The sequence below is a fragment of the Mustela nigripes genome, chromosome 13, assembly GCF_022355385.1.
Source record: "Mustela nigripes isolate SB6536 chromosome 13, MUSNIG.SB6536, whole genome shotgun sequence".
NCBI lineage: Eukaryota > Metazoa > Chordata > Mammalia > Carnivora > Mustelidae > Mustela > Mustela nigripes.
The window spans coordinates 2,793,882-2,809,742 of record NC_081569.1 but is presented as its reverse complement, the minus strand read 5'-3'; the positions used below and the strand labels follow the sequence as shown (position 1 = coordinate 2,809,742).

Genomic DNA, 15,861 nt, shown 5'->3' with positions numbered 1-15,861 from the left:
TCTTTGACTGATTCATTCCTAAAATCAGATACCTAAATTGTTGGGGTGTTTTTCCCCCAAAGAAATTCAGGCCGGCCTCTGCGGCAGGGCCCTGAGCATAGGGACGGAGCGGCTGCAGCAGCGTGTCGGGAACAGCTAGGGGACCAGCCCCATGGGTTTGGTGGTGTGACCGCTCAGAGCCCGTGTGTGCTTGAGGGACACCTGCGTGGAGGGTGGGCACGGGCCCTGTGCAGGGGTCTCAGCCTTAGTTGGATGCAGCGTATCCTTCACGGCTTGTGGGACCCATAGATGAGTTTCAGGAAACCAATCAAGACCATTCCCAGCTGTTGCCCATTGTCAGTGAGAACTCTCCCGACTCATGAAGGCAGAGGTGGAGTTAGGGTCAGGGAACCATGAAGGAGACCCTGACAGGTGCCACCTCCTCCAAAACACCTCCCTTGACGGGCAGCTCATAGGCTCTCGGTGACGAGGTGTCACCGTGCCTCTCTTGGGTGAGAGTCTTGTCTCCTGCCCGTTTCCAGCCACGTGGGGCCCGTCCCTCCCTCCTACAAGTGGTGGCCCGTCCTGTGCCCGAGGAGCACATCTGTTCTCTTATATGTCCGGCAGAGAACTCTCTGGAGCCTTTGGCTATGTTTTCACAGTGGGGTCTTTTGTGCCCTTTCGCTGCTGTGTCGCTGTCCCTTGGGCCAGCGTCCCGCTTCAAGCAGCCGTTCGTGGACGGAGCCCCGCAGATGTCCTGAGCAGCGCGGAGCCCAGACGCGCTCTCGCCTCCCAGGTGTGGCCGTGCTGTCCTCGCGGCGTTTGGCCATTGCATCCCATCTCTGACTCATAGCGAGTCAGGACCAGCATCATTTCTTTTTTACATAAGTTACATCTTCCACTTGCCTCCTGGGAGGCAGAATCCAAATTTTGATGATTGACTAGACTACAGAAATTTGTGTGTCGTCCCACAAACGCCTCCATTACGTACAAGTAAACTGGGTCTGTGCTATTCCTCGTTTCCCTCGGGTTTTATGTAGATACACAATAGGACAGGAAGGCTTTTTTGTGGATATTTTTGTTGTTGTGGTTGTTGTTGTAATACCAAGAGAAAGTCCCATCACCATAATCTTAACACACGGATTATTTTTTCATTTTTTTTCGTGTGTCTTTCCTTGCCTGGTGAGACCCGAAACTCTGTAAGCAGCGAGCGGACTGTTTAGATGGAGGCTCCTTCATGTGTGTGCGTCCCCCGATGATCCGTGTCACCCACCGCACGGGAAGTAAGCATAGGCTGATAAGATGTTGTGTCAGAAACTCCACGCATCGCCAGAGGCCTAAATCATGCTTGTATGAATATGTACAAATCTTTAAAATTTTCTTAAAACTGCAGGAAATTACCATATGGCTTCTGAGTCTGCAATTTCTAGAACCTGGGGTTATTTTTCACCCCAAAAGTTCACCTGTTGGCAGAGATTACCCATGATTTCTCAGAAGGACAAGTTTCGTGAGGACCGTGAGGGACAGGCTCCGGCCCCAGAGACGGAACCCACATACGAGGTCGGGGACCTGCTCATCCGCTTCTCAGCTGCCTTGAACGTGGGTGTCCTCTCTCCTGTGTTTGCTCCCGGGCCGCGGTCTGTTCCCTGATCTCCTCACTGAGGACAGTGCAGGACACACGTGCGAGGGAGCCGTGCCTCCCGGCTCATCTCTCTTGACTCTGCCCACGTTTGTCCACAGTGTGGGCATGTCTCATCCTTACCCCGAAACGAATGAAGAAGATCCTTTCTGGTGTCATTAGTTGTCATTAGTTGGCCCTTTAATTCGGGTAGAGTCAGCGTAACACCCTGCATGCTCTCCTGACGCCTTTTCTTCTTCCGTCTGCTGTGCTTGTCCCCCTGGAACAGTGTGAGGACGCAGCAGCTACCTTCGTTGGCCTGACGGATTTGTGTTGGAGCTCCTGTTCCATTTTGGGGACAGGGAGGATCTCTGCTCCTTTTTCTCTCACTGGGACCATTTGTGGTTGATATTTCAGAGTCTTGTTATTCCTGAATGGAATTGCATCTTCGAGTGTGCTGTCCTAAAACTTGTTCTGTTTCTCCTTCTTTATGTGGTTGAAGTGATCCTTCTGAAAATCGTGGGTCCCCGTACATCTATGCTTGTCCTTCCCTCCCCTGCGCTCCTGGGGGAGTGACAGGGACACGGGTCTCCTGCCCGGACTGCCGGCTCCCGGGCGTTTTCTGTTGGGACGGGATCCGTCCTTGGCTCTTGGAGAAGGCAGATGTCCCACCTACCACAGGAAGCTGGGATCGGCTCCGCATTTGTCAGACCCAAACTCCAGGCAGACCGTTGAATCATCCCCTGCTGAGTCAGTGCTCCGTGCCTGCTTTCCCGTTTCCTGTCGGAAATCAGCACCAGGCCCCTGCACGTGACCGGGCAGCCCTAGGACAGTCCCTCAAAACACCCCTGTGATCTTGTCCCTTTCTCCAACCTGGCTGTGCACCTGGCCGTCCACTCTGTTCTGGTGCGTCACTGGAAGAGACATGTATCTTGATCAGGGGGATTTCCCTCTTCTCTCTTAGGAGCAAAGTTGGTCTCTGCCTGGCCTGCTCCTGGCACACGGTCCACAGTGCAGGGCCTCTGATCCCGCAACGTGGCACCCGTGTGGGGGTTGGTTCTCCATACTGTGGCCACTGGCCGGCCTTCTTATACATTTCTGGAACCTGTGCCGTACCCTCCGCCTTTGATGTGCTCTGGAATCGTTCCCTCCTGAGCTGGTGTCAAGCCCTCATCCGTGTGAAGCTGCTTAGAGACGAGGGTCTTCTCTTCCGTCTGTTTTCTTGTTGCTTTGAAAGGTTCTTCCCTATGGAAGATGTCCACGTTCTAGCACCCAAGGTCCACACGGCCAGCTGCTTGCTTTCTGTTTTCTTTCTTTCTAAATCACCACCTTCATCTGGAACAAGAAACGAGGCAGCTTCTATGTTCCCAAGGCCTTCGCTTCCTGCCTAGAGATTCAGGGATCTTCCAGGCTTTGCTGGCGGATGCTCTGAATTCTCCAAGAATTGGCACAAGTAAAAAGACAAGTTTAGATCTTTTTTAATTGGGCCAAATGACTGTCCTTAGTCTGTTTCAAAAACTTAATTCTTTCTACGCAGACTTAAAACAAGAAATCCTTTTGTAAGTGCATAGAATTGCTCACAGTCAGGTTGGGACGTTCTGTGGAAAACTAGTCATCTCAGAATCGCTTTACCTGGGGAAATGGTGCCGGGAGGACGGCTTTCTTTACGCATGAACTCCGCTTTCTGAAGGTTTGGTTCTGTTCTCATTTTCTACCCACGAAAATTACCTTTAACTTTTTTAAGTTTTTTTTTTTTTTTTTTTAATTCTGTTTATTTACTTATTTGAGAGAGCATGAGCAGGAGGGGCAGAGAGAGAGGGAGACGAAGGATCTTGGCAGACTGCGTTGAGTGCGGAACCTGACACGGGACTCAATCTCACAACCCTGAGATCACGACCTGAGCTGCAACGGAGAGCTGGACGCTCAGCCGAGCATCCCGCGGGCGCCTCTGCCTGTACCTTTCCACAGCGGACACTGGAATTAGTTTGTGTTTGTGATTGTCCCCTGAGGAGCCAGCTGTCTGTGTCTTCCCTCTTCTAACTGGACAGCTTCTTTCATTCCCGGCTCCTCATGGTTTTCATCTTTGGCAGCAACTTCATGTATGAAAAATAACTCTTCCTGCTAGTTCTAGAGTTTCCATCACCGTGTGGGCTACAGCGGTCCTCCCTGTGTTTTTACCCACAGGGGTAAATGCTGGCACTGGGAGAACGCACGTGCCTTACTGCGTCAGAAACAGCCTCAAGAAGTGTCACCCTGCGCTGTGTTAAGCATGATTCCTACTTTGAGAGGTGAGTTAGGTGACAAAGCCTAATTATGTAAAGCAGAAAGCACAGCAGAGCTGAATCAAGTGAACAAATGTGGTCTTCCAGTGAAATTTTGTGAGAAATTGGGATTAGCAAAATTCGGAACAGGGTAGACTTTTTGAAAGTGATGGTTCTTTGAAATGGGCTGTGCTGGCCGGAATGATCTGGAGTTGAGCAGCTAAGTGTGAAATTGGCTCTGTCTGTAGCTCAGCACTGAGGACTGCGAGGGGCGTAGAGAGGACATGTTCCCACTTGGTTTTCCAGGAGCTTCTGCTCAACATGACCTCTAGCCCTGGATGGCTGGTTGGTTGAAGGCCACTGTGCAACCTTCCACCGACTCACAGGAACTCATCTTGTTGAATGTGGGTCTTTGCCTCGTCACCCGATTCGTCCCGGTATTGATTAGCCTCCCGTCCACCTCGGATCTGATCATCCTGCCTTCTGCACCCGTGCATGGCTGGCGATCATCGGAAGGGCACAGCACTGCAGTCAGGGCGCTGACCCGTCATGCCGGTGGAGGGGGCAACTTGCTGACACACTTCCTCCACACTCGGGGCCGAGTTCCTCTGTAGAGGAGCCCCCGCTCCCTGCCGTGTCCACAGCACACTGTGGCCCCCGTTCGGTGGTGGCCCATCTGCATCCTGTCGAGCACAGCTGCCTGATTTAGCAGTCCGCTCGCTCTGCGACACGAGGGAGAGGGGTCGGTGTGACCTGATTTATAAGAATCGCCAGTGCCCACCAATTGCTCTGCGTGTGTGTGTTCATTGAAGTTACACCGCAAGGGTTACCAGCGTAACAGAAACCACAAGATGAAAGCAAAAGCTTCCTTCTTGGAAAGCAGTGTGTCGTTTTCCACTTTCTTTTGCAATCTTTGCCCATTAACAGTACCTTTTGCATAGCTGTAACGATAGAAGGCGTGTGATGTTTTGCGTTTTACATTTATTTCTTTTATAAGCCGCCTCCATTTGGCTACTTAGTATTCGCAGAGTTCATTTTAACCTCGGCATAACGTCCCATCCATGTGCGCTGTGATTTACTTCCCATCATCCCCGAATTGGAAATCTGTATTGTTTCCTGTAAGAGAAAACATTGCTGTGAACAGCTGCTTCTTTTCCTAAATTCTGGGGGGGGGGGGGGGGGGTAAAAAAATCATACCTTTAACTGCCAACCTTCCAGCTCGAACGGCGGGGGTCTTGCTCCCTATTACAGACGAAGGAAACACACACTCGAGATGTGTAGTGCTGCCCCAGAGCAGAGCAGGTTCGGTGACGCCAGATGGCGAAGAGATGGTTTGGATCGTAGGATCCCACAGCAGACCTGGTGGGGCAGGTGACTCTGAGCGGCTGTGAGTCCTGAGCAGCTCGTGGCTGTGCGTGGGGTGGCGGACGCTGCGCAGGGACCTTGGATGCGCGCTGCGGCAGTGAGCAACCCCGTGTGGCCGGGCGCACAGCGTCTGTGCTGACTGTCCTGTCCCTGGGGGCAGCTGGGGTCACTTGATCACATTCAGGCCCTGGGTTTGGGCTGGGACGTTCGTGGCGCAGTCTCTCAAAGGCCAGCCCTCACCAGGCCCTTCCCATCCGTGCGCCTCTTGGTTGCCATATTTTCCCCAGATGGGTGCTTGCTCTTGGGGCCTCGGCCGCAGCACAACGGGCCACATGCGATCTTTGGGCGCACAGACAGGAGCACACGTGGGTTGCAGGGGGTTGGAGGTCTCGCAGAGGCCACGTGCTCGCGGGTCCTCCCGGCTGCGGCTGCCACGGCGTCACTGGGAGAGCAGCGACAGCTTGAGAGGGTCCCGGTGTGGACGCGTCTGTCTTCAAAGCCACGTGCATTTGGAAGGTTCTGTTTGGAGCCGTTTTGCTCTGTTCAGTGACCCATCGCTGTGCCCCAGTTTTAGGACTTAGTGGAATTCAAATTGTGTGGCTCCAAATGACACAATTGATTACACTCAGCCTCCACTGCAATTACTGATCCGCGCCCGCTGGCCTGACCCCCAAAGGAAGGGGAGGAGCTGCGGCCCCGGGGGTGCAGCCCAGGGCTCTTCCCTGCCCTGCCGGCCCACTGCTTCCTGCTCCACTAGCTCCTAAGGTTCCTCCTCTAAGGGGCTCGCTGGCTTGAGATGACTCGTTCACACGTGCCGGCTGCTCTTCTAAGGCTTCCTCCCCTCCTAGGAACTGCAGGTGGATGCGTTCGGCCTGCGGGAGACCGTCACTGTGCTTGTCTCCGAGCTTCCGGACTGTACCCAGAGTGTCGGGTTCCATTCTGGGCGCTGCATACCAAGAGCAGGGAGAGCAGGTCATGGTGGCCCGGGTAGGAAAGGGTCAGGGTAGAACAGGAGTGAAGGGCCTGTCACGGAAAGGTGGGGGGTGTTCGGGGCAGAGGAGAGAAAGCCAGGTAGCCGTCCTCGAGGAGCTTATAGGCTGCTCTGTGCCACAGGGGTGACACTCGTCCCGTGTGATCGAAACCAGAGCTGACAAACTAAAGGGGAGAAGATCTGGGGCTGGCGAGTGGCCCAGCGGGGAAAGTGGCCCTGACCTGGCCTGGGCCGCGTGGTACAGGTGAGCTGGAGCTGGGCCCGCAGAATCCCTCCATGATGGATCTGGGTGACCCTGCCGCTCCCTTCTGACCCTCCGTTCTGTTTCTGTCCGGTCCGGACAGCGGGCAGGGCTGGTGTTTCATCTCGGGGGTACTGCACTGGAGGGGTCAGGCTGCATGGTGGGGGTGCCCAGGCAGCTGCGGTCAGCATGGGGCTGGAGGGTGATGGGGGTTGGCAGGGGCAGGTGTACAGACAGGCTTGGAAACCCAGGTGCGGCCTCCGTCGTTGGGACGCACACAAATGATCGCCGATTCAGCTCTCCGCAGGGAGAGTTCAGAGAAGCAGACAGAGCCTCGGTGAGTGTTTGCGGGGGGACATTGGTACTGAACAGTTGCTGCTGACGGTCAGAGGGCGAGGGTCCGAGGGGGGCGATGCTGATGCCGGGAGAGCCGGCAGCGGCACCGGTCAGTCGCTTCGCGGCCACACAGAAATCATGAGTGGATGGGAAGGGACACTGGCCGCCTGAAAGTGATGGGGCACGGTCAGCGAGGCAGGGCACTTGAGCCGGGCCTGTGGCAGAGCCCCGGTGTTGCAGTGAGGACCTGAGCACCGGGGAGACGGAAGAAGGGCGCAGAACCTGTGGGAGCGAAGGGGAAGGCCGTGCCTTTCAGCACTGCCAGAATTCCATCTGTGTGGTTTTCAGCTAAGCCTGGAGGGGAGGATGACCCATTAGAGTTTTTAGGGTTTTTCTAAGGCTGCCCCATGACACAATGGGCCTCCTGCCTTTTGTTTGCCTCGGTCCTTCCTGATCCCCACCACCAGGGGCACGTCTGAGTCGGAGGAGCCCGCGGTCAGAAGGCTGGCTCCGGGTCCCCAGGTCCTCGTTGGAAACAAGCAGCCCTGGGTGGGCGCAAGCATCCCGGGTCATGCCCCTGGCACCCAGGAAGGGAGAGCCCGGGGGCCCGTGCTGGTGCTCAGAGGAGAGGTCTGCTTTGTTCAGCCACAGCATCGTAAACCTTGAAGGACATATTCCTAGATCAGCTGTGCAATTAGAGCCACTTTTTCTAAGTGGTCTGTGAACTGGGAGGCTTTAATGAGAGTGTGCGGGCCTAGCCGGGCCTCACAGCCCTGGGCAAGGCTCGGTGTCTATTCGCAGAGTCTGTCCTGCGCCCAGGTTGGAATGAGCCTTGTGCCCCGAGGTGCTTCTATGGGAGCATCAGAGAAGACCTCTCCCTTCCCAAGGTCAGCCAGCCTTAGGCCGGAGGACAGAATACAGGTACCAGCCGAGAGGATTTTCTGGCCTTCCCGTGATGGGGCAGGAGATGTTATTACCAGACCTAAAAGATACCGAAGACCATCCGTTTTCAGGGAAATTAAATACTTACACCACTTACATATCATAAAAACACGAGCATGCATTTCTGTGTGTGTGGTTTTCGTCCCTGATACAGAAATGTCTCTGTGCCCGTTGCTTGCTTCCTGGGTCCGCACAGCCTTGAACCATCAATGTCATGTTAATAACATCTCATAGTGATGAAAATACTTCAGTATTTACCAAGCGCAGTCACACTCATCTCCCTGACTTCGTGCCCAGAGACTGCTCATGGGTAACACTGGACCTGCGGGTCCTTTTCACAGGCTCCGGCTTCTCGTGCCGTGTTGGACGGATTGCCTTTTGGGTCAGGCCGCTTGGGGTGGTCTCACTCCTTGTTACCTTTAGGTCTCTAATTTTTTGTAGATTTTCTTTTAAATACTTAAAAAGCATTCCTGCTTTTGTAGACCAAAATGGTTGACCGAGTCACTAGTGGTTTGTTCTGGGGCGTGCGTAATCTCGGCTCTGTGTGGCTCTAGACACGTAAGAGCTCAGTGAATTTAAGAGTTGTCTGGCTTTGCAGGTCGGGTCTATGCTGTCTTGTCGAAGAGAGAAGGCCGGGTGCTTCAAGAAGAGATGAAAGAAGGGACGGACATGTTCATCATCAAGGCCGTGCTGCCCGTCGCCGAGAGCTTCGGCTTTGCGGATGAGATCAGGAAGCGGACGAGTGGCCTGGCCAGCCCACAGCTGGTGTTCAGCCACTGGGAGGTAACCGCGCGAATCCCCGTCCCTGCTCCTCGGTCCCCGTGTGCGGCCTACGCTCGACACCAGGCTGAGCAAACACCTTCCCGCGCCGGCTGGCCTTCCTGGGGCTCTGGTCCCTCGGGGGCACAGAAGGCCTGCGGCTGCTTCTCATCCAGGGTGAATGATCCTCGGGTCACAGGCAGCCTGTAATACGCACACGCGCGCGCACACACATTCGTCCTTTCTTTTTACGGCATGCAACGTTCAATCCTGTGTTTCCCTTCGAAGATAGATTTTTTTCCGTGTAGAATGCAACTTTTTATTTTTTTTATTTTTGTTTTTTTATTATGTTCAGCTAGCCAGCATATGGGACATCATTAGTTTTTGATGTAGTGTTCAGTGATTAGCTGCGTATAACACCCAGTGCTCAGCGCGTGCCCTCCTTAATGCCCATCCCCCGGTTACCCCACGCCCTCACCCTCCTCCCCTCTGAAACCCTCAGTTTGTTCTCTGGAGTCCGGAGTCTCTCATGGTTTGTCCCTCTGATTTCTTCCCATTCAGTTTTCCCTCCATTACCCTCTGCTCTAGTCCTTACTGTGCACGTATGAGTGAAACCGTATGATAATTGACTTTCTCTGCTTGACTTATTTCACTCAGCATAATCTCCAGTCCTGTCCATATTGATGTTAAAGTTGGGTACTCATCCTTTCTGGTGGCTGAGTAACACTCCATAGTGTATATGGAGCACATCTTCTTTATCCATTCGTCTGTTGAAGGGCATCTTGGTTCTTGCCATAGTTTGGCGACTGTGGCCATTGCTGCTATGAACATTGGGGTACAGATGGCCCTTCTTTTCACCACATCTGTATCTTTAGGGTAAATATCCAGTAGTGCGATTGCTGGGTCGTAGGGTAGCTCTGTTTTCAACATCTTAAGGAATCTCCACACTGTTCTCCAGAGCGTCTACACCAGCTTGCACTCCCACTAGTAGCGCAAGAGGGTTCCCCTTTTTCCACATCCTCACCAGACCTCGAAGATAAATTTTTAAAGGAAAATCACAGACATTTTAGAAGTGAAGCTCTTAGGAGCTTTCCTCCAGGGAAATACTTACGGTGTTTAGAGGGGATGGATCCGCTTCTTGCCGGGGACAGCCTTCAGTTCCTGTGTGTCCCCTTGTCCGCGGCCCCTGTTGTGGGGGCTCAGGCTTCCTCTGGCTTTCGCGTGCGGTGGGATGAAGTCGCTCATGAGAGCCCCTCACTGTCAGCGTGGGCACAGGTAGTTGAAGAGCAAAGCTTATCCCTAATTAATACCGCAAATGTCGACCGCGAGGACGTTGTTTTCTCACCCGGGGGAAAGCAGGAACTGGGGAGGGTGGGGGGGTCAGAGCAGGCTTCCTGAAGCATCTCTGGAGGGAGACCGTGCAGAGCTGAGACCAGAGGCTGGCGCGGCCGAGGAGCAGCGATGGTGGAGTGCAGGGCACATTTCAAGACGCGACCTCAGGTCTGGAGTAGAATTCCAGAGACAGAGAGAGCGCAAGCATGGGGGGTGGGAGAAGCAGGCTCCCTGCCGAGCAAGGAGCCAGACACTTGATCCAGGACCCGGGGATCACAACCTGAGCTAAAGGCAGACGCTTAACCCACTGAGCCCCCAGGTGCCCCTGGAATAGAATTTGTTTACTACTGCATATAAGGAGAAAGGCCAGGGTAAGAAGGCAGTTTCTGTCGTCACTTTACAGGGAATAGAAGTAACATCACAGCGTCCACTTTTCCCCTGGAGGTTCATGGTTTGGTGGGTCTGGTGTGGGACCCTCCTGGTTTCGGGTATCACTTTGCACTGACTGGGGCTGACCGTGGAGCCTGCTGAGTTTGTCCTGCTGAGTTAAAGCGTGTGCAGTGGGGGACCGGGGGCCGTCGCGGGCGGGGCTGGTACACGCTCACCTGGGCTTGCTCTCGGCCCCGAGGCCCAGCCTGGGCTCTCCCTTCAGCGCCGCTCCAGCCAGACCCCCGCCCCTGTTTCTCTCGTGTCCATCAGTCGGGGGGCTCCCGTTTCAAAGCAGGTCACGAAGTGGAGTATAGTAAGTGAGGGAGAATCTCCTTTCTAAAATGAATTCTAGGGCCCCTGGGTGGCTCAGTGGGTTAAGCATCTGCCTTTGGCTCAGGTCATGATCCCAGGGTCCTCGGATCCAGCCCCACATCAGGCTCTCTGCTCCGCGGGGAGTCTGCTTCCTCCTCTGCTTCCTTCCTCTCTCTGCCTGCCTCTCTGCCTACTTGTGATCTCTGCCTGTCAAATAAATAAGTAAAAAATCTTCTAAAAAAATCAATAAAATGAATTCTATAGTCAAGTCAGTCAGCAAAGTAGAGAAAGGGGACACTTGAGAGAAACAGACTTGATGGGGCAGATTGTCTAGGCAGTTCGTGTCCCCCGAATGGAGGCCAGTGAAGCTGCTAATCCAGGACTCACACATCCTTAAAGCTCGACAGTAGCACCATCACTCTTGTTCTCGTTTAGGTTTATTTTTTATTTATCTTTTTTTTTTTGTTGGCACAGTTTTCATCCTAACAAAGATTTACTGTGAACTTTTTCTTGCATTTTGTATCTGTGTCTAGGAACGAAGTGAAGTGTTGGTTGTTTATTTGGTTTATATCTGAATAGGTGTCATTGCTCTGTTTCATTATGGAGCAAACAGGAGCTCTGAGACATTGACCGCACTGGTTCCTTTCTGCATGTAAGTGGTAGTAATTCCCCTCAGCCACGCTCCCAGCTTTCTGGCTCTGGCTCTGGGCTCTGAGCTTCTACTTCCAGGAGCGGGTGGGCCACAACAGCTTCTGAGGAACCCCGGCTCTGGTGTAAAGACGTTCGTGATGCTCTTAATGAAACACATCGCGACAGTCCTCTGCCCGTGTTCTAGGGAGCAGACGTGTGATTACGGGGCGAGGCGGCCAAACGATACTCAAACCGAAGAGGGATTTGTGGCCCTTCACTGCCGTGACACTTTCGTCATCGGTGCTGGCATCGCTGAAAACTGCTTCTTGAGCCTGCAGCGCACGCTTGGAGTATCTTGGAGGTGATCAGTCATCGTCTCGGGATAACGGCCTTGATCCGCGTTGGTGACGAGAGCAGGTTGTCCTGTGTTTGGTCGGAACAGAGAGAGCACAGTTAGCGATCCCCTGGGTTCTCGGCTCTGAAGGGCCAAAGCAGGTTTCCACGGCAGGTGCCTCACGACTGGAGGACTCCGATGTTTGAATTCCCACGGTCTGTTTTTTGTTAGAAATACATCATCATCTTAGGTTGGGCTGAACCCCGACAGGGGTTTATAAAATGCATTTTTACAAACCTGTCAGATTTCTATTATTTCGTAATTGCAAATAGGCAGGTAAGGCTGCTCTGTGCAAAGCGTCTCGGGGTGGAGTGACAGAGGTAAGGCAGAGGCTCTCTGGCTCGTCCGGGGCGGCCGCCGGGGGCAGTGGGAGCTCGCAGGGAGGAGCCCGTCCTCTGTTTGCCGCCTTTCTCAGCATTTGGCTTCTGCCCCCCGAGCCCGTACCCCTGCATTCCAGCATTGCAGCTGGGAAACGGGTGCACCTTCCTGTGGGGACACACATGGGGTTTTGCATGCCTCCCGTCGCCTGCAGTCAGTCTGTGGCCACATCTGGTCCTGCCACCGAACAAGGGCGTTGGGAAGTGTCGTCTTTGACTGGACCAGGAGTCAGCAAAGTACGGCCTGTGACCTGTTTGGGGAAATAAAGCCACCGGCCTGTGGCCGCTCCTGCCCCCGTGCACACTTCCTGTGGCGGCTTTCACACTGAGCTGCGCGGCTGCCCCACACACCGTGCGGCTCTGTCCAAGCTGTTTCCTGTCTGGCTCTTCACAGAGCTGTGCCCCCTCCTGTCGAGCCTGCAAATACCCCCCCCCCCCCCAAACACCTTTCGGCCCACTCTCATCCGGGAACCGGTATTTAGGAACGACTAATGTAACAGCGTCCAGGCTTTACCGAATGGGCAGATTTTGTTGATGTAAAAACCATGATAGTTTTTTTCAATCTCCTTTCCCTCTTGATAAGGAAGAAAAAAAAAAAAAAAAGCCAGAAATCTTACATACTTAATAATAGTGGGTTTTTTTTTTTTTTCAACTGATACTTTCTGGCTTCATTAGTTTGTTATTAACAGTCAGTCTCTTAATAACTTTAAAGAAGATCATAGTCAGCTTTCAGTGCTGCCCTCTCTCGCCCCTGCCACCTGTCCTGGTCCTCTTCCCAAAAGGGTCCCATCTTTGAAAGTCTTGAAAACGATGTTGTAATTAAATGTCATTGATCTGATAGTTTCTGGCTGTCTTGGTTTTCCCCCCATAGCCGGGTTTAGAAATAACACAGTTGTTGAGATCTGGCTTCTCCCTCCAAGGCACTTTCTTTCCTTTGTGTTCTGTCACACCATATAATTTACAATCAAGAGCTTTTGAGAGAAAGTGCTTCAAAAAATAGAGGAGATAAGATTACAGGCATTTTCCACGAGGAAACCTTTGAAGTCAGCAATCCCATAATTTCTCTTTCTATGTTTTGCCCCTTCTATGAAAAAGGAAGAAAAGGAGCTAATAACAGGCACAGAAAGGAAAATAGCCCAGCCAGTGCGGTGGTACACGCGTGTCGGCGCGGGCCCGGGATTGGCTGCGGGAGCCTGAGCCCACCCCACGGGGCGGGCCAGGGTTCACCCGCGGTGAGGACCGTCAGCTCCGATCACAAGAGCGCCCAGCGAGTGTTTCCACCTGCCAGCCGTGATCCTGGTGGCGGCTGGCACGGGGCCGCTTGGGAGCGCACGGGACCGCCGTGGAGCTCCCCAGGCTTTCCTCCTGGGCTCTTTTTCTTCTTCTTCCTTTAGATGCCCGGGACAGCAGTGAGAACTTGGGTGCCCGCCTTCCCGTGAACTAGAAAATGCCATTCCCTTCAGGCTGTGGGGTTGCAAAAAATATTCTTGCAGTGGGCAGATAGACGAATCCTGGGTGAACCAGTTAGGAAACAGCATCTTTTCTTCCAAACCGCCGGCTCGAGGATGCTGTTCTGTAGGGCACAGCACCGTGTGGGCACCGGAGCCCACTGGGGTGGGGTGGGCTGGAGCAGGTCTCCAGAGGAGGCCTCCAGCAGATAGAGGTGAGGGGAGAAGGCTTGGAGTCTTGGCCCGCAAGCTGAGCAAACGTCGGAAGGCCCGAGGCCCATACAAAATGAGATTTTTGGAAACTCCTGGTGTTACATTTTTGAAACAAGGACTCTGGTCTGAAGTTGGCCAGACTGAGTCGATGTCTCTCAACTAGTAGCTCATTTCTTGCTGTTTATAAAATTTGTTGCTTTTTTTAGCAGGATTAACAACTCACTCACTCCTGCCCCCCAGACCTGCTGGGAACATACAGCTTCTCTATGCTCTGTATGGGTTCCTCATCCCGCTGGGGAGGGCAGGGTGCCAGTAACCAGCCTAACAGTAGCCTGCAGTGTAGATGGTCTTTGGGCACCACAGCTCGTGGGACTGTTCCGCTTCCCAGCTGCCTCCCCTTGCCCCTGAGGACCGGCCTTTGTGGCTGTGGGTGGGGAGGAAGGGGGACCTCCAATCCGCTCGCCCTCCGCGTCTTGCCTTGCCCTTGGCAATGTGTCTAGGAAGAAGTTGCTGCGGCTGAGGTTGAAGAGGTTGCTGCCTATGTTCTTCTCTAGGATTTGGATGGATTCCTGTCTCACATTGAGGTCTTTCATCCATTTTGAGTCTATTTTTGTGTGTGGTGTAAGGAAATGGTCCAGTGTCATGCTTCTGCACGAGGCTGCATGTGACCATTTGCTGAAGAGACTGTTTTTTTCCACTGGACATTCTTTCCTGCTTTGTCGAAGATGAGTTGGGCATAGAGTTGAGGGTCCATTTCTGGGCTTTCTCTTCTGTTCCACTAATCTATGGGTCTGTTTCTGTGCCAGTACCCTACAGCCTTGATGATGACAGCTTTGTAATAGAGCTTGAAGTCTGGAATTGTGATGCCGCCAGCTTTGGTTTTCTTTTTCAACATTCCTCTGGATATTCGGGGTCTTTTCTGGTTCCATATAATTTTAGATGATTTGTTCCAGCTCTGTGAAAAATGCCGATGGTGTTTTGATAACAAGTGCATTGAATGGGCAGGTTGCTCTGGGCAGCACAGACATTTTCACAGTATTTATTCTTCCAGCCCGTAAGCATGGGCCGTTTTCCATCTCTTTGTGTTTGCCTCCATCTCTTTCCGAAGTGCTCTGTAGTCTCTGGAGTACAGACCCTTTACCTCTTTGGTTAGGCTTATTCCCGGGTATCTGATGGTTTTTGGTGCTATTGTAAATGGAAGACCAACTATTTTAAAATACAGTTTTCTTTCATTTCTGTATTTTACATTGAAAAGTGTTAGGATTTGAGGTCTCTTAATAGATACCACTCCTTTCTTCCCCTAATTGAAAAATGAGAGAAACCAGTAACAAAAAGAACCAGGCACATTAATGTCAGACCGTCCCCTTCATTGCCGATCACGCTGGCCGTGGAGAACGTAGTGTTGAGCACCCAGTACTGTGCTCCCGAGGGAGACTCGCTGGATGGCAGGGCTCCTACCACAGGGGCAGGGCAGGGCGGCCAGTGTCCGTGTCCCAGAGGGACAGGCAGGCTCTGTGCCTCCTGGGGTGGCTTCTAGTGGACAGGGGAAGAGGCCCCACTCCCGAAGTCTGTTTCCTCCTCTCGCACTTACCAGCCAGATCCTGTGCTGAGGGGGCAGAGAGAGGCCACGAGGGTCAGTCTCGTGGAGCTTTCTCTGCCTGAAGGAATCTTTGGGAGTGGAAACTGTCCCCCTACTCTTCTGTGCTGTCCTGAAAGTCAGTCCTTTGGATGTGGACCTCAGGAAAGTCCATATCCATGGTCACCACCTTCATCGATAATCACGGTCTGGCTGCTGGTCGACACAGAGCAACACAGCCCCTCACCTCGGTGACTTCCCCCTGCCCGAGCTCTGCCCTCTCCCTCCCCCAAGCCGTAGCCTGAGAGAGCGAGTGTCCCCAGCGCGCCCGCCCCTGGACTTGTCTTCCTCGCTGTGGGGTGGCGAACAGCCGTGGGCCCAGAGAGAAGAGGGAAAGAGGTGCCTCCGTCTGCCTCTTGTCTGGGCAAAATTGGTGAACCAAGCGGTCTGGCTCACCAGGCGGCCCACAGAGTTTTGGAGCAGAAGGCTCAGAATCGTCGAGGACGGGTTTACAGGTGTCAGTCTTTGCTGGGGACAAAAGCAGACTTGATGCAGAGACACTAGTTCCCAGAGAGATCCTAGCAGAAGGGATTTTTTCACGACATTATTCCAGGTGAAGTTTCCCTCGTGGGAAGGTGGGAGGTGGCGGCTCTGGGGT

General features: G+C 53.3%; 1 protein-coding gene across 3 annotated transcripts in view; it reads left to right on the top strand.

Annotated features, from left to right (window-relative positions):
• The window catches only part of EFL1 (elongation factor like GTPase 1), a 115,460-nt gene that overhangs the window by 99,056 nt on the left and 543 nt on the right, over window positions 1-15,861 (top strand). For all 3 annotated transcript variants that reach the window (XM_059371455.1, XM_059371456.1, XM_059371457.1), the window contains exon 19: window positions 8,332-8,516. In XM_059371455.1, coding sequence (XP_059227438.1) covers window positions 8,332-8,516 — 185 coding nt within the window. The remainder of the gene's footprint in view (window positions 1-8,331; window positions 8,517-15,861) is intronic.